Source organism: Lissotriton vulgaris, chromosome 5 (genome assembly GCF_964263255.1).
Source record: "Lissotriton vulgaris chromosome 5, aLisVul1.2, whole genome shotgun sequence".
NCBI lineage: Eukaryota > Metazoa > Chordata > Amphibia > Caudata > Salamandridae > Lissotriton > Lissotriton vulgaris.
This window is the reverse complement of record NC_141693.1, coordinates 1,320,776,711-1,320,800,661: the sequence shown is the minus strand read 5'-3', so window position 1 is coordinate 1,320,800,661 and position 23,951 is coordinate 1,320,776,711. Positions and strand designations below refer to the sequence as shown.

At 46.8% G+C, this 23,951-nt stretch overlaps 1 protein-coding gene across 1 annotated transcript in view; it reads right to left on the bottom strand.

Annotated features, from left to right (window-relative positions):
* DEF6 (DEF6 guanine nucleotide exchange factor) overlaps nucleotides 1–23,951 on the bottom strand; it is a 478,117-nt gene that overhangs the window by 258,745 nt on the left and 195,421 nt on the right. Inside the window, exons 2-3 of the mRNA XM_086923236.1 lie at nucleotides 15,600–15,740; nucleotides 14,293–14,478 (exon numbers count right to left, since the gene is read on the bottom strand). Of these exons, the coding sequence (XP_086779362.1) occupies nucleotides 14,293–14,478; nucleotides 15,600–15,740 (327 nt within the window). The remainder of the gene's footprint in view (nucleotides 1–14,292; nucleotides 14,479–15,599; nucleotides 15,741–23,951) is intronic.

The window sequence follows — 23,951 nt, the reverse complement described above, 5'->3', positions numbered from 1 at the left end:
ATAAACTTTATTGGGCATCAATACAATACCATAGAAGTACCAATAAAAAACCTTCAATTACATAAATAACACAATAAAACCGATCCCGGCTAAAAATACATGTACCGGGGGGCGTGGCCAAGCAGCATGGCCGGCAGGGCATGAGCTCCTGCAGCTCCCGGCCGGCCTAGCCCATAAATCCTGATTAAATACCGATCCTGTAGCTCGACAGTGAAACTTGACTACGAGAGGCGGGGCTGCGGCCTAGATTGCGGCCTGCTGCCGGAGGACTCCAGAGGCCGCCGCAACTCCCTGGGCCGCGGCGGACTGAGGGATACGCGTCCCCGTGCCCGGGAGCTTGTGGCGTTGGTGGCTGGTTTTTCCCCCTTCCCGGGGCTCGGATCCTGGTGGGCCCTGTCACGCGGAGGGGCAGCGGAAAGCAGTGGGGCCGGGTGCAGCTGCCGGGGGAGCGCCGCATTGGCCAGGAGAGTGCGGGACAAGGCGGGGGCCCCAACTGTTATCAGGGGCTTCCCGCTGCGCTGAACGCACATTGCCCCCTGCGAGGAGTGACCGCCTGGTCCTACCTTGGTCGCTAGGAGTGTGGGGAGGCGCTGTGGGACTACGCAGCGCGCCTCGGGCATATCTGGAGCCCTCGAGGGGACGTGGCGGCCTGAAACCTGGTTAGGAGTACCTGCGGGCCCTGTCGGGCCAAAGTAGACCCTGCGCTGCGGGCCCTGAGTTCCGGACACTGGAGCAACAGAGGGAGTTTCCCTGGAGTTTCCCTGGAGCCCCGAGTCTCATTGGGCTCTGTTCAACGGAGAGATGGAGCCACCCCGGAGGTGGGCTACTTGGAGTGGGGCAGCTGCTTGGGGTCGGGCGAGGGGCGACTGGAGGCACTTATTCTGGCTTCTGGTTGTGCTGGTGGGGGAGCTACTGCCCTGGAGAGGTACCTGGGTGGTGAGTGGATTGTTTATACGTTGCCCCCGCCCCTGCATATCGGAGTCTGTGGTTGGAGGTAGCTGCCCGGGACCGGGCGCTGACCACAATTGACGCCCTGGTTTGACCATCGTGACTGGCGGGGGTCCCATTAGCCGGCGGCACCTGAGGGTGGGGAGGCAGTGGTCCTCCGTAAAGACGCTGCCAGGTGGAATTCTTTTGACCACACCCTTGCCCCAACATCGCCGTGTCCGGATTGGGGGAGGATAACTTAGCCCCACAGACCGGTCTAAACCCCGAGCGGGAGTCCTGGAGGCCTGGACGCGGTGGCGAGGGCTTCGCTGTGAGACGGACGCCAGGCATCTGGAGAGGTGGTGAGTGCAGCCCAGTGCTCTGTGGGATCCTGTGGTCCCTCTCCCTGAGCTGCGGGGGTCCCTTGTCGACTTGAGACTTGCTGGTGGGAGCGTTGCTGGGAAGGGCACCTTAGGGGGCTTTACAGGGGCATCCATGATGCAGAGGACAAGCTGGCCCGCGCCTCGCAGCCCAATACCATCACCCAATACACCACCCCACGCCTCCCTTCGCAGCGTATCACCCGTCAGACCGGCCAGGAGGACGAGAGGCATGCATCTGGTGGCGCTGCCGAACCTACCAGGGCGGAACTGCTGAAGGCCATACAGGGATCCCACATCACCCTTGAACGGCAGATTGAGACAGTGTCGATTGACGTAAATCTGCTGAGAGCGGACCTCTGCAATGTCACCGATAAAGTTACAGAGGTGGAGGGGAACATAGCTCAGTTACAAGAGGAGAAGGCTACCCTTAAGCAGACGGTGACGCGGCTCTCGGCCACCAAGGGGGAGCTGGAGCGCAGGGCAGAGGATGCCGAAGGGCGGGCGCGCCGCAGTAACATCAGAGTCCTCGGCATCCCGGAACGGGCGGAGATGGGAAATGCGGAGCGCTTTCTAGAACATTGGATCCGCTCCACGCTCTGCCTGGCTGGACTATCAGACGTCTTCGTGATCGAGCGTGCCCATAGAGCGCTGATGCCGCCACTGCAACCTGGGGCCCCACCACGAGCCCTCATCGCAAAGATTTTAAATTATCGCGACAGAGACTGTATCCTGAAGGCGGCGAGAGAAACGGCGGATCTTACGTACAAAAACTCTGAGGTGTCTGTATATCCGGACTACACCCGTCAGGTCCAGGAACAGCGCAAATTCTTCTTGGTAGTTGAGCAGAAGCTCCGAGACATGGGCCTCCAATATATGTTATTGTACCCCGCAAAACTTAAGGTCCTCTCCCAGGGCAGGGCTCACTTTTTCGAGCGACCAGAGGAGGTATGGGAGTGGCTTGAAATCAGGGGAGATGCAATCCCGCCGGAGGAAAGTGTTTGCTCCAGGAATACGTGGGGGACGCGGCCTGCGAGGAAACGACGCTCCAGACGAAGGCGATCCACTGGCGCCTCTGGCGGTGCTGAGCGGCGATTAGTCACGGTGGGGGATGACGGAGCCCTCCGCATGGAATCCGCGGAGGCCGAGGATCTGCTGGCGGCAAGTGCGGACAACCCGCAGGACGATGTGCTGGTACCAGACACATTGCCGCCCCAGCTGGACGTTCTCCCGCCTATGGTCGACACAGTACCGGAGACACTTGAAGAGGCAGCCGCTGAGGCGGGGATCCGGACCTGAAGGACATATCCTTGATTACTGGCTGGACCTTTAATCTGTATTTTTCTCTTTTTCTCTTCAGGGAATTGGGTGCTGTGTTTGGTTTGGAATGCCTGTGTGTGGGGGGGGGGGGGCCTCGGGTGGGCCTGAGGGTACGCGGGGTGCAAGTCCTTAATATTTGAGTTGCGCAGAGTATGTTCAATGGGCTGACTGTGCTGGGGGCTGTTTGGGGGGGGGAGAGGGGGTTTTCCTTAGTATTGTTGGGGTGGTTGCTACGTTTGAAGATGTGGGGTCGCTGTGTACATCCTGGCACCAGCGGGGGAAGGGCATTTCGGCATGTTTAGTTGTTGCAGGAATATTGCTCGTGGGAGGGGGAGCGGGGCGTTGGGGGCGTTGCTGAGGGGATTTGATTCAGGCATCAGTTGTATTACTGTGCGGGCATGGAATAGGAGGATTGCAGGATGTGGAGTTGGGGCCCTGGTGGGGCCGGATGACTGGTCATGGGATATAAGTTTTTAAAGTGGAATGTGAGGGGGATGGGCACGTGCGCTAAGCGGCATAGAGTCCTTTCATTCCTCCGTAGACACGGGGTCTTTATTGCATCCTTCCAGGAGACCCACTTGGATGATGAAGGTGCCTGTAAAATGGGGAGAAAGTGGCGGGCCAATTGTTTCACTCTTCCTTCTCTACCTATGCTAGGGGGGTACTTATTTGGGTGGCACCCGGGGTCCCCTTTGCTATCCAGTATATGGAGGCAGATATACAGGGTAGATATTTGCTCCTGGGAGTGACACTTGATGGGAGAGACCTCACGATCTTGAATTCCTATGATCCTAGCGTAGATGACCCTGGATTCTTCTTGACCCTTCAGGAGGTGCTTGTCCCGGATCTGGAGGCCCCTCTGTTTTGGATGGGGGACTTTAATTGAGTCCTGGATCCAGTAATGGATCGTTACCCGCCCCGTGCAGGCACGAAGCCGCGCATGACGAAGCAGCTTGGCGAGGTCATGGGGAACCTGGGGGTGATAGATATTTGGCGCCAGCGACACCCGACCCTGAAGCTCTACACGTGTTTCTCCCCCACTTATAACACACATAGCAGGCTGGACAGGATATTGGTCGCCAATATTCATGCTTCCATCTCACTGGTGGTCACTCATCAGGCGCGCTTTTTGTCTGACCACTCCCCGGTGGCGTGCACGGTAGCGTGGGAGGGGCGGCCCTCCCGCCCTCTAACCTGGCAGATGCCAGGCGAACTCTTACAGGATCCGATAGCGAGGGACCATGTCCAAAATGCGCTCAACGGCTACTTAGAATTGAATTGGCAGGAGGGGTCCATTACCTATTCCACCAAACGGGATGCCCTGAAGGCGGTCATAAGGGGTGAGTTTATAGGCCTCACCTATGGGGTCAGGAAGCAGCTGCTCCAAGACTTACGGGACGCTGAGGGTAACTTACTGCGCCAGCAAACATTGCCATACCCGGATGAGGCACAGCAAGAGATGGAACGGGCGGCCCGGGCCTGTGTACGTGACATCCTAGATCGGCTTGATAAGTACACATTAGGCCAATTCAGACAGCGGCTTCATAGGCAGGGTGATAGAGCGGGTCGGATGCTGGCCTGGGTTCTGCGGCGGGAATTCGCCCGGAGAGGATAGTAGCGCTGCGGGATGCGGCGGGACGCATGGTGCACTCTGAGGAGGCCATACTCCGGGTCCTCCAGTCACACTTGCGGACGGTGTATGCGGCCGACCCCACGGTCTCCAAAAACTCGTACCTGCTGTATTTGCAGAACTTGACCCTGCAAACCGTGTCAACGGACGTGCGGGTTGCTATGGCCGGCTTCCCTAGAGCCAAGTCTCCGGGGAGTGATTGTTTTCCACCGGAATTTTATCAGTCATACGCTAATACCGTTGCCCCTAGCTTGTTGCAGGTGTATGTCGAGGCTTTTGAGAGTGGTGTCCTGCTGCCTAGCATGAACCAGGGTGAGATCTGCATGATTTTAAAGCCGGGTGGAGACAAATGTTACCCGGCGGCGTACAGACCCATTACCATGATAAACACTGACGTCAAGATTTTGACAAAACTTTTGGCGGCCCGTTTGGCGCCGCACATGGTAAAATTGGTACACTCGGACCAATGTGGGTTTATCCCGGGACGTAATACCGCCATGAATTTGCGGCGGTTGAACCACATTCTTCATGAAGTTCGAAATCGCGAGGAACAATTGGTTATAGCATCTATCGATATCGCCAAAGCGTTCGATACGGTTGATTGGGGGTACCTCCGAGTGGTGGGCATGGGCCCCGATTTTTGTCGCTGGGTCCGCCTGTTGTATACGGCCCCCTGTGCCAGAGTGAGGTTGTGCGCAGGGCGTTCTGAGGAGTGGCAGCTAGATCGGGGGATACAACAGGGGTGTCCCCTCTCGCCGCTCCTCTTTGCGCTGGCAATTGAGCCCTTGGCGGTCCGGGTCCGCGCGGAGATGGCGCAGTGGGGTATCCCGGTGGGGGACACGTATAATGTGGTCTCTCTATATGCGGATGATGCTCTCTTCTATTTGAGGACACCAGGTGAATCGTTACCCATATTGTTGTGCCACCTCGACCGCTTCGGGGAGGCCTCGGGATTGCGGATCAATCGCGGTAAGTCCTTGATCTTTCCTCTGGCAGGCTACGACAATGGACCAGAGGCAGTCTTACCGGACCTTGGACTGCGCTGGGAACAGGAGGCCTTTCGGTATCTAGGAATTCAGGTGGCCCCGTCAGTCTCGCAGGTACTGGCTCGGAACGTCAGTCGGATAATTGCGTCCCTACAGAGCTCGGTAACCTTTTGGAATACTTTGCCGCTCTCCCCTATGGGACGGCTTGCTGTTGCAAAAATGGTGATGCTTCCCAGGACGCTATATGTCCTCCAGAATTCGCTCTGCCCTATTCCCCCGCAAATATTTTGTACGCTCAATATTTTGCTAACGTCCCTGCTTTGGGCGGGACGACGTAGCCGGGTTGCGCTACACACCTTAGTTCGGAGCTGGGAGGAAGGTCGTCTGGAAGCTCTGAGGTTTGACTTATATTACTACGCGGCACAATTGCTGCCGGCAGCGAGGTGGTTCGCGGATGTGGCCGGGTGGTAGATGCAACTATTGGCTGGGAGTGCCACCAAACGGATACTACAGGTGGCCTTGATGAAGGGGAGGGGAGCGGATGAGACCCTTCCATATGTGGTGCGGCACACGGCTGCAATCTGGCACAGGTGTGTGGAACGGGTACTGCGACGGGCCCCTTTCATAGGGAGTTGCCGGTTTGGATCCTAGCACCCATTGTGGCTATGAAGGAGCACATGTCCTTTAGGGAGTGGTGAACTGGAGGCTGCACAACCTTGGCTGACCTCTACCCGGGCGATTCGTTTGTCTCTTACGAGGAGGCTGCGGAGGCTTTTGGGCTGGGTGGGGGACAATATTTACACTATCGAGGCATTCAGGAGGTGGCGAGGGAGTTATGGCCCCAATTCCCGAAGACGCCTCAGATGTCCTATACATTGAACATCATTCTCTCCTGCGGTAAGGGTCGTAGACTGATTTCCTTGCTTTATTCCACACTGCGTCAGGATCCACCGGTCCAGCCTGCTTGGAGCGCCTGGGAAACAGATCTGGGGGCGGCTCTGGAGGCGGGGCAGTGCAAGTGCATAGGGTGTCTCACACGTAAAGTATCATGTAATGCACGGTTTAAGCTCACACACTTTAATTTTATGCACCGCACCTATATGACCCCGGTTTCCTTGTAGCGCTTTTCACCAGATAGGGAGGACACCTGTCCCAGATGCGGGCGGAAAGGGCAGGGTTCTTACACTTGGCCTGGGATTGCGCCTTGGTGAGAAGTTTCTGGGCGGATGTGGTGGGATGTATAGCCGCCGCTACCGGCCTTAGAATAGACTTGACGCCGCTCCACTGTCTGCTGGCTCTGGTTCCTAGGCCTAAGAAAAAGAACCTTCCCTACAAATTATTGCAGCTTATGTTAGTCCTGGCGCGGCGTAGGGTGTGCCATTACATGGATGGGGCGGAGGGCCCCGGAGATTGCCACGTGGCTAATGGATGTATGGGAGTGGTCTCTGGCGGAGGAGACTCAAATGCCATTCGCGCGCAGGGATGAGAGACTGCAGGAAGACTTACTGCCATGGAGAACCATGTGTGCTGCCGGTCTGACCTTGAGTGATTCTGAGGGGAATAGTGAAGAACTGTTCACGTCTGAGGGGTCGGGAGCTGAAGGGGAGGGGTGGGATAATGGGGACTGTTAGATCTGTGTTGTCGGTGGCACTCGGCTGCTACCTCACGTTCACTGTCGCTATCTCCAGATTGTAATATATGGGTTTTTAATATATTCCTCATGACCGTTTCTTGCCCAGTGATACCTGTGTCCCTACAGTGCCTTAATGAGGTTATCGTTCTGATGCAACAGTTTTTGTATGATGCCGCATTTGGGGGGGGGACTGTTTTTGTTTTATTCCATAACAAAAAATAAAGTTTAAAAAAAGAAAATACATGCACCAAACAGTCCATAAAAAGGAATTGGCATCATTAGATAACATTTTAACACTCTTGCAAAAGTTCATATTCCTGACAGGTAGGCCCAATGAGTTTGCATTTCTTTAAAAGGTGCCCTTGCCCACACAATTCATTTACAGGACTTTTGACCGAACGTTGTTGAAGTTAGTATAATTATTCCTCTCCTCTGGTATTTCTAGAACGCATTGCCGACCTCAGGAAGTTCACAGTAGAAAAAAGAGTTAACGCCTCCGAAGACAATTTCAAAAACAATAAAGCCACTAAAGGTGGGGGGCGAGCACTTTGCCAGGGCCGGTTTTGGTTCCCAGTCCGGCCCTGGTTGCGAGCCTAGGGGAGGTACTATTTGCTAAAGTGTTCCCTTTTCTTGTGGAACCCTGAGAATCTCCATCGGTAATCTGCATCATAGGCCACGCGGCCTGTGGTCGTAGTGTCCCTCCCCGCCTATATTCAGGGATGCAGCATACAGAACTCCGTCCTCCTTGGGTAATTTACTCTTTTTGCGTCTATCGATGTCATCTAAGGCTGAAACTTTTGCCAGCAGATCACATCGATTGAATAAGTGAACTGGGGTGGCACCTCGGGCATAACCTACCTGGGCAATCCTCTGGTTATCACTGGAATGTATTCCCTTCCTATCTCTATAAAATAACCCCAGTGGTAACATCTTAATAGTCAAGACGTCCTCTGCTTGAAGAGCCCCTTGCACTGAGTGAGGAGATCTTGTACCAGTCCAGGGAACCTAAAGTTTAAAATCACAGTGTCTCCTGGAAAGCACTTCCTGGTGCAACCAATCAAGAACACCCGTCTCGCCATTAGAATGTGCCTGTGATTGGCGATATTAAATTGCAGGTTCCTATTCAGCTAATGGGCCGACTTATTGATTAACATTTGCGGAGTTTCCTCTTTAGTTCCGCCAAGCGCTGGAACCCCTTTCAAGACTAGTGTGTAAGGACAGGCTGCTGGTAAAAGATCTATAACCAGCAAAGCCATAGAGCCCCTAACCCAATCATCTTGCACAGACAGACAATCCTGTCTTGCTGGTACGTTTTCTCCTGGATCCCCTCTATTTTCCAAACCCCCATGTGGTTTCAGATTCTGATCCTCAATTCCCTCTCTTGTTCGACTAGTATCTCCAATATCGCATCTTACACTTGGGACATTACCCACCCTGGATCCTGCTGGTAAATCTTTGTTAGCAAGCTCCATTATTCCCCGCTGTTGTTCACCCCATGTGTTGTGTCACTGTGTCTCTCTGGGGGCGGTGCGGCCCCTTGAAGGGCAGAAACTTCTGAAAGCCCCAAGCTATCTGCTGTATGTGCTATTACAACATTAATGTGGTTACTGGTCTGGGCAAGCAACATGGTCACTTTCTCTTCGATTAGGGTAATGTTTTTATGTAGGGGCCCTAGGTGAGTACTAAGCATGGTTTCCAACCTGGATCACATTTTTGCACCCTCCCCCGCACGTTACCTGCCTTCCTACAATTTGTACACTGGAAGTTCTCCAATTGCCCTTCTATAGTTGCAGCCCTGGCCGAGTTTAAAGCTCCTTTCCTCTTAGACTTAATATTCTCATTTTGACTCCCCACCCCTCGAGTTCGCTTGGTTTTTGCCAGTGGGTCTACTTGTGGGGTAGTAACCCGACCAATCTTTTTGTCTAGTCGTGCCCTTTTTGATCGAGTGACCACCTCCCCACCTTCCCTTGAGGTTTCTCCATTTCTATTTGAAGACGCGGCCAAGGCGGGGCTTCCCTCCGTCTGACCTGGCCCACAGGATGATACTATTTGTGGGTCACAACTCCCCTCGCTCTCCTCTCCTGCTGGTGTTATCGTGCAAAACGCCTCCTGTACTACTTCAGTTGCCTGTACTAACGATTCTGTCACTTGTGAGTCTGCGACCACAACATCTGGGCTAATGACAATATATTCGCCAGTTACAGTATCTTTGTCTACTGGGTTGTCGGCTTTAGGTGACCTGGCCAATACTATGGCCCCCATTGACGACCTCTTCTGTGATGCAAATGAGTCCAGTGAGAGTCTCTTCTCTGCCAATTGGATCTCGTGCATTAATAATGACTCCACCCTCACTAGAAATGCGTCTAGTGTCCCTTTTGCACTCCCCCCCACCATAGAGTCCCTCGCCTTCCTCCTGCTCATCCTACTAAATAACCAAATCACAAATCACAAATGACCCCAGATAACCCGATGTCCGTCCACCCAGGCCGCAGAGTCCAAAGTCTAGGAGGCACTATAAGGCTTCTACTCCACTCCTCTGTGTTTCCCCACGGGGTAAATGTCTACGATGGTAGTTTTGCTCCCCCAACTGTAATAAGACTTTAAGCTATAAACAGTCACAGCGGGGCACAATAAAGATGTCCTCACCTCACCTCATCAGATGTGTGACCAAGAAAGCCCAGCCAGTGGGGCAAATGTTCAGGGGTTCCTAGCAGTTTTCCAAAACTCAGGGAAGTTAGAGGGGTTTCCCAACCCGGTCTCTTCCGGCTTCTGATCGTCAAGGGAGGGGCCCGCCCTAGACCCAGGCAGCGCCCGGGCACGCCTGCGCGTCCCGCGCTGCGGGAGCCCTCGGATCAATTTAAGACTGTACTCACAGCAACCATGGCAGCAACCAGCAGGGCAAAATACCAGTTTTTAATGAGGATCCCGCGCTGCGGGAGCCCTCGGATGGATTTAAGGTGGTCCGGCAGTGACGCGCTGCCCTGCGTCAGTAAGCACTAGAGGACGCTGGGGGATGTAGTCTTTGTCCCCGTCGGCGGCAGGCAGAAGGATTCGGTGCAGTCCCTCCTGGGACTGTACTCACAGCAACCATGGCAGCAACCAGCTCCCAGCAGGGCAAAATACCAGTTTTTAAAGAGGGGATTTTTCACGTTACACATTTATTCATTTCTCATCAAATGTATTGATAAACCACTGATGTGGGTACTATTTATGCTACGTGTTGTTTGTGCCCTTTTAGGGAAAAAAATTATTCTGTGCCAGTTGTTTGTTTTGTGCGTATTATGTTTAAAAATTGGCTATGTCTCTTTTTTTGACATTTTTTGGTTACGTTTGTGTACTTATATATGTTGTTTACAGCCCTGACGAAGTTCTAGTGAGATACTTTGAACAAAACGCGTTAGCTGGATGTCTTAAGCGTTTGATTGAATATGAAAAAAGAGCAAAAAAGAAAATAAAGAGGTATACTCATCACAAATTGCCTTGCATACTTATTTGGACAAGGATCTTTCCGGTGCACCATTCCATATCAAGAACAATTCTCTATTCTGCTGAGCAGCTGTACTAAACAACGGCAAGTACAGAAATTGCTGTGCACGGACAATTTAATTAAGAAGCAAGAAGTGAGTTGCAGTATTTATAGTCCGCTGTTGCGGTTTTGAGTTGATGATAAAGGAATTTGTCCAGAAAAACCCTCTGATTAAACATCCAGTTATAGGCATCAGAGTGATATATCTCTCTGCAAAAGATCATAATTTATGTAACTTAGAAAAAGGACAGCCGCTCTCGGTGTGACTGGTGCGGTCTAGTGCTCCAAGGCACATGCCCAATGGCTCTAGGTAGCAAGTCGCATGCTGTATCAGCAATCAGGCCCATCGGATACAGGTGTTGGCAAGTCGTATGTGAGTAGTGGACGCTTGGGTACTGTGGCCCACACTGTTTAGAGCCTGTATTATCCTACGAAGAGGTGCAGTTCATGTCTCATAATGACGCATTTCACTAGTCAACTTGGTCAAGATGAGATGATGGGGATGCAGTAGGACTGTTCTTGTTTGAAGTTTGCAGTTTCAGCAATTTCTTGATGTAGGCGTTGGTATCATCCAGAGATGAAAATATGCCAGGTTTACCACCATGGACAAAGCGATTTGTGGGTCTGGAAGGTGGTGCGGCTCAGGAAGGATGGTGTGATACAACAAGGGTTCATGGAGAAATGCCAGCGCACAAACTTCAGGCCAGGTGGCACAACAACCCCGTAAGCAGAGCTAATATGCAAGAAATGTGCCTTGTCAACCTAGCACTCTCTCACACCACTCAGTCTTGGGAGGGTCCTGTGTTGCTGGATCTGCCTCCTGCCTTTTCTTATGCCTCTGTGTGCTCTTCCTGATGCCAGGCTCCCAGCACACACTGGAAAAGATTCCTTGTGCAATCCCCACGCTGCTCTCATGCTATGAAAGCAACATGGAGATTGACCTGAGCAGGCTGGAGAGACGCTCCACTTAGGACAGGGAGTCTGTGCAGTTTCTCCAGCCCGGCTTTACAATACAGCTGGGTTGGAGAAACCTAAGTGCGCATGTGTGTTTGGCCAGCCTGAGACGGCCGACCAAACACACATGTGCGCTTAGAAGTGCAAATAGCACTCCTCCTCCCCCCCATGTCCTAGCCCTGCCCATCCCTGCACACGCCGGCTCAGAGTCGTCAAATGAAAATCAAACAATGATAAAGCATAGTTTTATTTCTCACCTGCTGGCTCTAAGACAGTGGGACGACACACCTCCGCCACTGCGGAAGAGCCATCTCTTGGAAGTCTCACCTCTATAAAGAACACTACATCACAATGCCACTGAACTGCGCTCTGCAGCCTATGGGCTAGGTTCACATTACACAAGTACCACATACATACAGACACACATATAATATTGTCCCTGTGGTGTTAATGTAAATGCTCCAGTTGCAGAGAGGATCTCTGGGATGTTTTGTGCAGTTAGCATCCAATTTCATTTGGCAAACACCATTTGTTGCGTCAAGCAATGAATGTAAAATGGCTTCCTGTACATTCCGTCTCAGGATAGAAATCGTTTTATTTTTTTTAGTAGAGGGCGCGTTTTCTCTTATCCGAGCAGCTAACACAGCATTTTGGGCCCATTTCACAAAGATTTTCCTGGATCCTACTTTTGGAGTACTCCTGGATTACAATTACCTCTGAATTCCCGGAGTAAGCCAATAGTATTACACGCTTGCTCCCAGAATTCAGGAGGAGTACTATAGAGTAGGAGTACTATAACACAACTACTCATAAAAAAACATCTTTGGGAACCAGCCGTATAGCTTTTACCTTTCAAAGACGTTTTATTATAATTTCCATCCAGAAAAACATTGCAGCAGGAAAAAACAATTAACTTATCCCATACATTCTTTGGATAGTCACATCTTTTGAAGGCCTGGGGAGCATAAAAGATGTGTCATTGCAAAATAGGTGGACAATCGACCCTACCTTTAGCCACTTTATGCAAATGTGTAGGTAGACTGTGCCACACAGAGCAGCCAACCCACCCCCATTAGCTCGGCGATGTCAATGTTTAACACACATTAGGCACGGTTCTTGACCATACAAATAGCAGACCGATAATACCAACCGGTAAGGTCTTTACTTTAGGTTGTTGAAACCTTCTTCCTTGATGGGTGAAGGTTTCAACAATGTCACAACTGACCTGCTTGATGTTTACCAGACTGATTTTGAACTGCTATTAGCCGGCTCATCTGATGTCCTAATGTTTTCATACTTGTTAGGAGCACACTGTTCCTGTCTTTGTTGTAGGGCTGCCAGTACTATTAGAGCTAAACCTATGTCTATTATGCTGCATTAACCATATGCATGGCTATCACAATTTTGGGGAATGCTGTTATGGAGTTTTGATTGTGGGATTCGGGGGTGTAGCTATCACTGGTGCAGTAGGTGCAGAGGCACCGGGGCCCAGAGCTCTGAGGGATCTATTGAGCAAGCCCTGATAATTGATGTATTTTATTACCTCAACAGCAGCCAAATACGCAATTTTCCATACTTGCAACAATTACAGGACCCATAGCATCCTTAAAGCACTACTGATGGGATTCCCATCGTGCAACAGTGTTTTTTAGTCGATTTATGTCTGAAGATTGCACTTTTGGGGGAGTTTACTGTCAGGCTTACGTTTCCATACTGTAAGTGACTACACAGGGCACGTTCCCTAAAAAAGAAGCATCTACTACCCCTAGTGTTGATGAAATCAGGAGGACTGCGCCCTTTGCTCTAGAATAATTCTGTAAGCACTTGAATATGCAGACATGAAACAAGGGAGGGTTACACCATCCAAGAAGGAGGCTTTTAATATCCCCATAATGAAAACAGAGGCTTGCTCCTCTTTATTCGTAGCTGATTCCGCTACTTTACTAAATATACTTAGAAAAGGATAACTGAACATCATTGCGAGGTTTGAAGTATTAAGTGGTTAACTGTGAGAAAATACAAGGTAACAACTGACATTAAATTTTGGAAAACATTCTTGAACGATCGACGCCCTCCTTAACTGTACCACAAAATCCATTAGAAGTCGTGTCTCCTTCATTTGCAACACAGTTTAAATCACATAATACTACATTTATTCAATAAACAGAAGCCACATAAGATGCAGATTTGGTATTTTGTTTCAAGATGAAAATCCTCACTTGCAATCTAACTTGAAATGTTGGGCACCTTGGCAATGCTTTTATTGTATATATTTACTGGGATACATTGAACATTACTACAAAATGTAATTTGTTTTGCTTTTTCCTGGAAGAAATACTCTCAGGCGACACACAATGTTTTAGCTTGTTTGCAATATTTAAGATTTTACCTGATAATTATGAGAACATATTCTATCATTTTGGGTTCCCAAACAAACCATTTTAAGTGGGTGGGTGGGGCTTTGTCAAAGGACAGTTTAAAGATCACAGTCTTATAATAGGGCCAAATTCCAGTGGATATTTGGGCCCTATTTATATAAAGTGTTTCATCACATTATGCAAATGCTTTCACTCTGTTTATGGTTAGGGGCCATGATGTTGGCATCAAATACATCTAATTGAATAGGCTTTCCTCCCTGTCATCATGAAGGCGCGAAAGCTTGTACCAAGAGCCACACATTCGTTTCTTCTTCTGCTCCATCAATGTGCTCAAATGAAATCAATGACCGCTTCCAGTTCTTTGTAATGAGGGGATCAGAATAATAGGGAATGGGACACATTATTCATAAGGCCAATGGGTTTGCAACTGCGCATACGTAAGAGTCTGGACGCGCTGGAAGAACTAGATCTTTTTCTTTTGCTCTTTATTTATGATGTATTGAAATACGGGCCCTTTGTGACATCAGGAGCGAGCAATAAAAACACAGAAAGGCCTACCTCATCGGGTACCATCACCAAAGGGTACTTGTCTTCTGACAGGAAGTTAAAGAGACACCACAGGCGGAAGGAATCTTGCTGAGACAGGACTCGGTGGCCATTGTGGTCCGTCTTGTAGTTCTTCTTGGCAGATAAGGTCCAGCAGAGTTCGTCAAAGTTTTCCTTCACAAATGTGCCTTCAATCACCTGTAGTAGGAAGCACTGGGAGAGTCAGTAGGCTACTCACATCCAGTTGTGAGTAATAGAACTAACTGTGAGTAGCGTCCTCATATGAAAGAGAATGAAACAGGGGGCAGCACGAGACTCACATCCAGGAGGACACAATACACAGGGCACTCAGCCACAACAAAGAAGCATCAGAGAAGTGCGCAACATACAGCCAATATACCTATAACTACACACCCACCTCTGGAAACACTGCAACAGCCACACAAGAAAAGAGAGTGCGTGAAAAGAGCCACAGAAATGAATGCTGAAAGCAAGTATTAGTGAAAACATACTCGTTATAACTTAGCACCAATGCAAGGTATTAGAACAAAAGAAAAACTCACACACAACCTACAAGAGAAACCTAGAATCATTATGTTATTATTTAGCCCTTTGTAAAAGACCCAGTAAGCTGATACAAATGCCAAGAAAGATGAAGTCAGAGAGTATTCAACTGAGACAGATGGAAAGAGAGAAGCGGAAAAGATCATGAGAAAGACATCACGGGAGCTCAGGACTGCAACCGGTTATGGGGTAGAATATCCCGTAAACATTGACAATATAAAAAAAGAAATACTTTTTCATAAATTCTGAAATAAACGTAAAGTTCTGGAAACCTGATTACAATAAACAGAAAAATGATTCAAAAAGGTTAATTGAAAGTCATTTAAAACACAGATGGGGGTACCCCAAAGTTTCTCCCCAGGCCTCCTTACATCTATAAGAGTAAATCAATTCCATGTTGCTACAGCAGGAGAACCAGGAGAGCACCCCAGGTGCTCTATCATGTACAAAACTTCAGAAAAAATAAAGAAACAAAAAACAGTGAGAGATTATAGAGGGTCCCTTTAACTCTCTATTGCCTTTTAAGCATAGTCTTTACTGACTGTGATACCGAAGTGTTGTGAAAACCTTAAAAATAGGTCCAGTATGAATGATTTTGGTGATAGCATGACCTTTTTCTAACATTTTGAAATAGGAAAATTATGCTTTTACCATCAGTGTTGTTGCCACATGCTGCTATCTTGCTAGCGAGGCTTTGAGCTATGCCTGCTAGGGCATTACTATTGGCTGGTGTTGGGGCCGGCAAGGGAGCTTACCTTATCAAGGATGTACTTGTTCAGATACGGCATGTAGCCTTGGCTGGACACTGGCCCATCATCATCATCCCGGAAGTGCTCCTCCAATGCCACAGGGTCATGTGGTATACACAGCACTGTATACAAGTTGTGGGACAAAACCTGCCAGAGAGAGGATGGTCAAGGTGCTATATCATCAGAGAAGTGTTACAAACGCAACATGACGACAGAGTGCGTTCAAGATCTATTACCATCAGGCAGGTGTTCACTGTAACACATCACAAAGAGTATTGGGGAGGTAAGTGGCCAACCAACACAAACCCCAGAGCACAGAGACAAGGATAAATATAGAAACTACACAAAAATCAAATCAGATGTTGAGCGTTGATCAAAGCACGGACCTCAATGCAAAGAGAACATCAAGGAATTTAATCAGACAACAACACAGATCTGAGATAACAGTGATTGGTTCGATCAAACAATATAACAGGCAAAACACCTTAAAAGTAAACAACATAACAGGCAAAACACCTTAAAAGTATTTTTAAAAAAACACCTTGAAATTGAACTCCCTGTAACCATCAGGATTACCCAAAGCTGCTCCAATTTAGGATAGAGCTGAAGACTCACCTCTTCAAAGAACACTACATCAAATGCATTAACTGTCTACAACCCAGCTTCCTACCCTATTGCTCGTTGACATAATGTATATCTTTGAATATGTACATAGCACTGCTGCCTTTTGGCTAAGTTCACGGTATGGAAATATCATATGCATACATACCTACTAATAAAATCCCATAACACAGTGGCAAGATCACCAAAGGAAATAATGTGATCAAACAACACAACATCATTATCACACCCTGACAAAGCAATAGAATAAATGGGATGTAAGAAGACAACACCAAAGAACATAGAGAACTGTAACAACATCTGAAGCAGAAAATAATGCAGCACTCCAAACCACATAAGTACTGTAATCGAAACCTGTAATACATGATTAAGGCAATAGCGTGGATTGTGAGCAAACAAGATAGGACAACGCCAACGCACTTGGAATTTTGGAAATTCCACATGGAGACCCATTTTCTGGCTTAAAACCTAGCTACTAAGCTTCTCCAAGAAATAGACTCCTAAGATAAGAAAGGTTAGAATGAAAGACACTGCTCACAGGATCAGCTACAGTGAGAGGCACTGTGCTTTATTTTCTCACTGCTCAGCACCTCAGTAGCATATCTATTATCAGCCTGTAGTTGATATGTTCCACTGCATGTGGGATTCTGAATCCACCCTTATTCTCCAGTCACCTGGAGGAATCCAACTCCCAAATGTACAAAAAGCATTAAGAAGCACTAGTTGGCACATCCAGTGGTTATTTCTGTCTTGTTCCAAGCGGGGTAAGTGCAATGTATCAAAATGCGTTGCTCCACTCTATTACCATTTGCCTCATACACCTTCATCAGATCGTGTTATCGTAGACTTTAATACATTGTGTTAGAAATGACAGCTCAGATTTACAATGACATTAAGTCTGAGTTGCGTCACTTTTTTGATGCACCATGTTGCAAAGTCCTTTTTGGTATTTACAACGTCATGCATATGTTGATGCGTGGCTTTGTAAGAAAAACGACTGTTCCATTGCGTCAGGTAGGCATTCCATAGGTGGTGCGTGGGAGTTTCCGTGTGTCCATCCATGGATTTTGGCATTATCCCATTTTTACAGGGAGATGTAGACATGGGGTTGCGCTAAAACCGTGCTCCTGCCAGAAGCTGCCGTAACGAGGAACAATATCTTTATTACTCCTTGTTATTTCCTCTTTTGAATGTGTTGTGCATTCTACAGCACTCATACAAAGAGAAAATAACTTCAAAGAATAGTTTATGTGAATAAAATAACTCTTCTTGCACAAAAACTATTCTGACCACAACACAGACACCCCTACACTATGGCACACGGGTGCCTGCATTGGCGCTGCGCAGCCTGCAGTGCACAAACGTTTAGAGAGAGTAGAACAACACCATTTCTTTGAAGATATGACGCAGTTCTGCTTGGTCCAGGTGACGTGACGCAGCGCAAAAACTTTTCTTGCTGTCCTGCGTTGCGCCATTTCTTTGTAAATATGCTCCCACGTCTCGTACTACAAATGTGGAGTGTAGGGGAAGTGAAGCACATAATTTATATATCTCGTTTGTAACACTGCACCCTGTTCAGGCATCTAGGTACCAATCTAGTTATTTTAATATAAATTTGTCATAACCTACATTTTGTTTGAAACTCAAATATTGCTTGGTATGAAAGATAAAGAATAATTTACATCGATATATGCAGAAACATTAGCAAAGGTTGAATCCAACGAGTGTAAACTTGCGCCCCTCATGATTAAAAGTGTTTAGACGAAAACCTTAGCTATTTATTTTGAAGCCAATAAGAGACTTTCAGCAAATAAAGCTATTGTGCCAGCCAAAAGATGTATAACACAGTCTGAAATGCAAACGTCTATTTAAATTATTAACCAAATGACACATATCAAGTAAGATGTATTCGAGTAACAATCTCCCAAAAAAGCATCACAATAAAAAAATGTAATAAAAGAATGTACAGCAAAAACAGAAGAAAACAATTCGTCATACCACAGAACACCATAAAATACAAGACAATACCCATTATGTTTTATCCCTTTTTGATACCCCTTCGGCCACATAATGGCCAATAGCAACACAGATGTACACAATTCCTAGCATGAGAAAAAAACACAGCTTAGAAATAAAAATAAATAAGCTTAATATAGGTCTCTCTGGGTTTCCTATATTTGGTGCACATAAAAAAGCGCATACAGGTCTGACTGGATAGTTCACCGTACAGGCACTAAACACAGATCCAGAGCAGGCGGCCCACCAGAAACCCATGCATTTAAATAGACGAGACTAAAACAAAGTAACTAAGCCTTTACTAAATACTAGTGATCATTCTTAAGGGTCTACTACCACAATAATGAGTGCAGAATGTCGCCCAGCAACAATACTCATGGCCGACTGTATCTGTTCGCTGCCACTCTACTGCTAAGGAAAGTATACATAGTTAAGTGTCGATATACTGTCCTTAACTCCACATCCCTGTGCCTTGACAATAGCCAGATCGTCAAGTAAATCTACACTTAACAATTTATATAGTTATCTTCGCGATATAGTGGTAATCGATTTTCTGCACTTGATATTGTTAAGAATGACATTTTGTCATTCGATATTGTAACATACAACTAGCAATAAATATCGACCAAAGTCATCGCACCATTTCAAATTAAGACCAATTATAAGAAAGGGATTCATATGTTCAGAGACTGTACCTATCACAACTCTTAAGCTGCTTGCACGAGTCCAGTCCTTATAGGCCTTTCCATCTGAGAGGATTGATGAACATACTTATCAACCTAGCTCGATAATGGTTGTATGAAGAAAGGCTGCCCATGGAATCGATGGAGCATCATGCCCTCCACATGCATCCCGTATAGTGTCTATGGTTCGTGTCACTCGATAGTTTTCACGGACACTCACAATTACAAGAAGGCCATGATGTTGAATTAGCTGGTGTATGAAAGAGACAATTCCTAGTGGATCGCCAAGGTCAGTGTGATTCATATACACTCTCCTGATGAACCTATTATTTAATGCTTGTGATAGGTCAGGTTGAACATAACTTCAGATGTTTGCTGAATCTGACACACTAAATTCTACTGGAATTTGTCAGAAAATGCTTAGGACCTCATCCAAAGAAGAAAAATAGTGGAGCATCTGTCAGAAATTGACACATATTTACTGTCCTCCATCCTTCAATTCCCCTCGCCTCAAATACGAGGAGAGGAGAGAAGCGGGAGTGCCCAGTGGTAGAGCTGCACCTGGCTCTACTATATGAACTCTCTCTTAGCAGATGTGAAGGCAATGCAGACAGCATCAGAGGGGCCAATTGGCAGTTCCTACTCCCAAGACATTGCCACCATCGTCTTTTCCTTTTTGTAATATACATGTTATACTTTTAAGATATTGTATATAACATTTGCAGCAAAGCACATAGCTACATCAGTTGAAAGGTGCTCACCAACTGAGCGCTTCCTCTACAGGCTGCATCTAACATTCTGACTATCAGTGAATATGATTATTCTACACAAAGTATGATGTGAAGGCGATCTCACCAGGGCCCCCAAATCTTACGGTATTTGTTGGGGCACACTCGTGTTTGGTACATGGAGTCTCCACAATGGAGCAACCAGCCATCTGTAAGCTAATTGCAGTGGAGGGAGTCTCGTTTGAGTGTCAAAGAAGGGCAATGTCATGTTTTGCAATAATCAGACGGGCTCCCTGTGATCCCTCCCAGCCCTCCATTATGCCCAATAATGCCATTTTGCGTCTCTGGTGAGTGATATTCCAGTATCTACTTCTAGGATATCATATATATGGACCCAGTAGGACTGAATGATTGGTCTTACAATGCACAGACCCTACACAATTGTACATATGGAATTGTCTTGATGGGCCGTGCTATTCTTGCATTACTGATGCACATGTTGTTTACACTTTATCACCTGAGTGCTTCATCTTAAACATAGAGCACCAGGCATGTTTTCATGCACCCAAAATCACTACACCACTATGTCTTTCTTTTGAGAAAAAAAAGAATTTGTTTGTTCATTTATTTTTTTGACCTATTAAATTGCCATTGGGTACTTTGTATTGAACAAATTATTACTAGAGATCATTGTTTGCAATAATACAAGATCATTACTGCCTACATAGTTAGATCTCAAGCATCTTCCCATCTTCCAGAGTTTCTCAGGATTATAATAAAGTCTAAGGATGTCTGGATGATATTGTCAGCTCTCCAGCAGCCATCTTGGCTTCCATACATCATTCCTCTTACATCATCATTGCCAAATCCTGCTACCTTTGGGCTATAACTATCAAGGGGCCCGGTGTGTTCACAAACAGGGATCTATAATGTCTTGAAATGCGCTTCCTCTGAAGATGGTCCACAGTGAGCTAAGGTTTTAGTAGTGTTTAATGTCCCAAATTCTGAGGCTTCCATCATAATGGGATTGCACACTTTTACCATATGAAACACTCCCTAGGCCCACAAGTAAAAGGCAAAAGTGTATTACAGTCCGGTGAAGAAGTTGCGAGGGACAGTACACAGGAAATATGGAATATACATATAATAATCGGGGCATTAAGATTATACTGAATAAGGCATCCCTGGATAGTGGGCCTGTCCTCCAAGTGTCAAGGTCTTTTGTAACCTGGTGTAGTGGTAGAGTTAAACTTACATTCCAACATTTCTGCTGTTCTAAAGATATGTTTATGCCAAATAGTTGAAGTGGTCCCAGGCACATCATGGATATTAATTGGTGTAAGCGTTGCCAACTTTCACTAATTGGGATGAATGTAACATATGTATTTGTAAAGCACACGATCACCCAAGGGTATCTTGGAGCTGAATAATCAGATGTTTATTGTTACCCAACTCAATGGTGCTCGTTTTATTGACTTCAGAAGAATGAAAGGCTGAGGGGACCTGCCGGAATTTGAACCTTTGATCATGAGGTTGAACACAGGACCCTACAGTGGACACATTAGTCCACTAGGCCACCAGACCAAGCTGAATGTGGATTTCCCCAAGGTCTCCTCTTTAAGGCCTGTGGTGTTTCTGTAGACCTGGAGGACCTGCAATAATCTAGGTTCGGTGTGTTCAGGGCGTCAGATGTATAGGAACATATCACCTGTCTATAGTGAGACTCACTCCTCAAAATCTGAATTCTCAAATCTGAGCATTTAGTCTGACCCATTCAACTAATGGCTCTATCATGCGTGCAAACAAAAGCGGAGATAGGCGGCACCCTCTTTCCTAGTTCCATGTTCAAAGGGAAAGGGGTGGAGAGAAAGTCACTATTATGGATCTGTTCCTAAGGAATTATAATAGAATAATTAAAATGGCACCTTCAGAGTCGTGGGGAATCAAGCCAGTGCGCAGAGCCGCCTCATACAGTGAGTGCAAGTGTGGGGTCAACAGGGATAGGTTTTCAAGAAATTCTAATGGGAGCCCATTGTAAGCGAGCTTCACTGGTTGGCATTCCACTTATGGCCTTTTGTATTCCTTCTGCCAATATAAGGTCGTCTCAGGTCTGTTTATCTTCTGTGTATTTTATTGGTTATTATGTGTTTAGGTCTCAATTGCCAGTGGGTTTAATTTGGTATATAGTTGTTAATAATTTCAAATACCTTTGCAATATTATGGGAAATTGCCACTAGGCCAGCAGAGAGATTTCTTAGTTTTTTAAATATTATTGTAGACTCTATTTCACTATTGCCCTACCAGTACAGAAGTTCGGCAGCCATGACGCCAAATTCATATACCCTTTACTACAATGTCACCCAGGCCTGTTTGGCAGTGTCAAGTAAACACTGTTTTAGGAATAATCTGGCTGAGTCCAATTAGCGAAGGGTATCTTTTTCATGCATCTAGGCAAGGTTCGTCTCCAGTGTAATGACAGTAAGGTCGAGGGTGGCGACCTCCCATAATATTCTTTCGTTTAGCTGGTGAAGAAGATTGCTTTACCACAACTAACTGACTTAGACTTCCCATCATGTAAGCCTGGAGGGAACTGAATTTTATTTCAGATCAAAATGAGTTGTAATTTCTTGCAGAAGGATGTTGGAGAATTCCTCATCCAACTGCCACCAAGCGTTTAAATGCCATTGTGGTGTGAAGCCACTTCTAGGGTGGCACAGTGTTATCTCCAACGGAGCTTGGTCAGATGGTCAGATAGGCATCTGGGTAATACACACAATATATCCATTTAGGAAGTATGACTGTCCTCAGAGATGTGAAGGGGCCCATGGTATCCACTTGGGGGTCCATAACCGTATTAAAATTCCCTCCAATTATTGTCATCCCTGGCGGAAATGTAGTTAAAACATTCACTATGGTCTACAGAGTATGATCAATCAACGACAGAGAGACATAAACACCAACTAGGTCCTACAGCTGCCCTTCCATCATCCCAGTGATCATGGTGGCCCTAACTTGTCAATATGTGTCTTTTTTATGATTAATGAAAGGACTCATGAAGGAGAACAACGACCACCCAGGATCCCTAGGTAAATCCAGTATGATAAACCCTATAATACCCATATCGGTCAGGCATAAGTCCTGTAATGTCAGCATTGTATGTACCTTAAGTGCATGCTGCAGAAAACTTAATACCAGGTGAAAAATAACAAACCACTACTCATAACTTACTCTCATAGAAAGAATGACTGCTTCTATCTTATTCTCAAAAGGATAAGGTTTAGAGAGGCAAGGCTTTATTAGTTGTTCCGAATTACAAATGCTATTCAATAAATAATTCATAATTTAGTGTTTATACTGAAAGGGGACCCAGATCTTCTCCTTTGCCTCCAATTTAGTGACTCGTCCTCTGGAATCCTTGATCTTCTTTGGTGGCTGTGTCTTCTCATCTACTGTTTTTTAGGGGAAGGTTAAGCTTCCAAGTTACAATCAATCTTTGGATGATGGTGCTTCTCAGTTCCTCAAATTTGTTTTGCTGGATTTTTCATCCTTCACCCCAGTCAGTCTCAAGCATGTTAAAGAAGTATGACTTCCCCTGGTGCATCATATTCAGCTTATCTGGGAAATGCAATATGTAACTAAGATGAACCACCCTGAGCTTTTGCTTGGGTTGAGCGAAGAAGTTTCTTTGTTGCTGGACTTGTGTGGTGTAGTCCAAAAAGACCATAACTTTGAAGGATTCAAGTTTGCTCTCACGTGCAACCCTAAGGATGGCATCAAGGTAAGTATAATTTAGAATTCTGATGATCTAGGGTTTGAGGGTGGTCCCAAAGCCGACTTTTACATTAATACCCTGTGGGCCCTCTGTTTATAGCTCTGCCTCAGGTATCCATGTCTTCAGCCATGAAGTCAGTAACTGCTCAGGTCTTGTGCCTTCAAGACCCTTGTGTATATCCATGAACCTTAGATTGTGCCTGCTTGATCTTCCTTCAGCGTATTCAGCATATTTTTCTAATCTCTATGTAATTTCTCACAATTATGTAATCCCAAACCAAGAGTATGTAGTGCATCTTAGGCCGTTGTTATACAGCTCGCTGGTTCTGTCATTCGATCACCTACATTTTTGAAGTCTTGTCACAGTAGTGGCACTTATATCCCTACCCCGCCAATCTATTGTTCCAGGGCTCTTCTGGTGTCAACTATGGCTTGCAGAATTATGGCTGGGGATATCATCTCTGCATCCTTATTTGCAGATTCTGCAGTATCTGTTGCTGCAAGACTGTGGTGGATCTGGTTGAGAAGCACCCATTCCT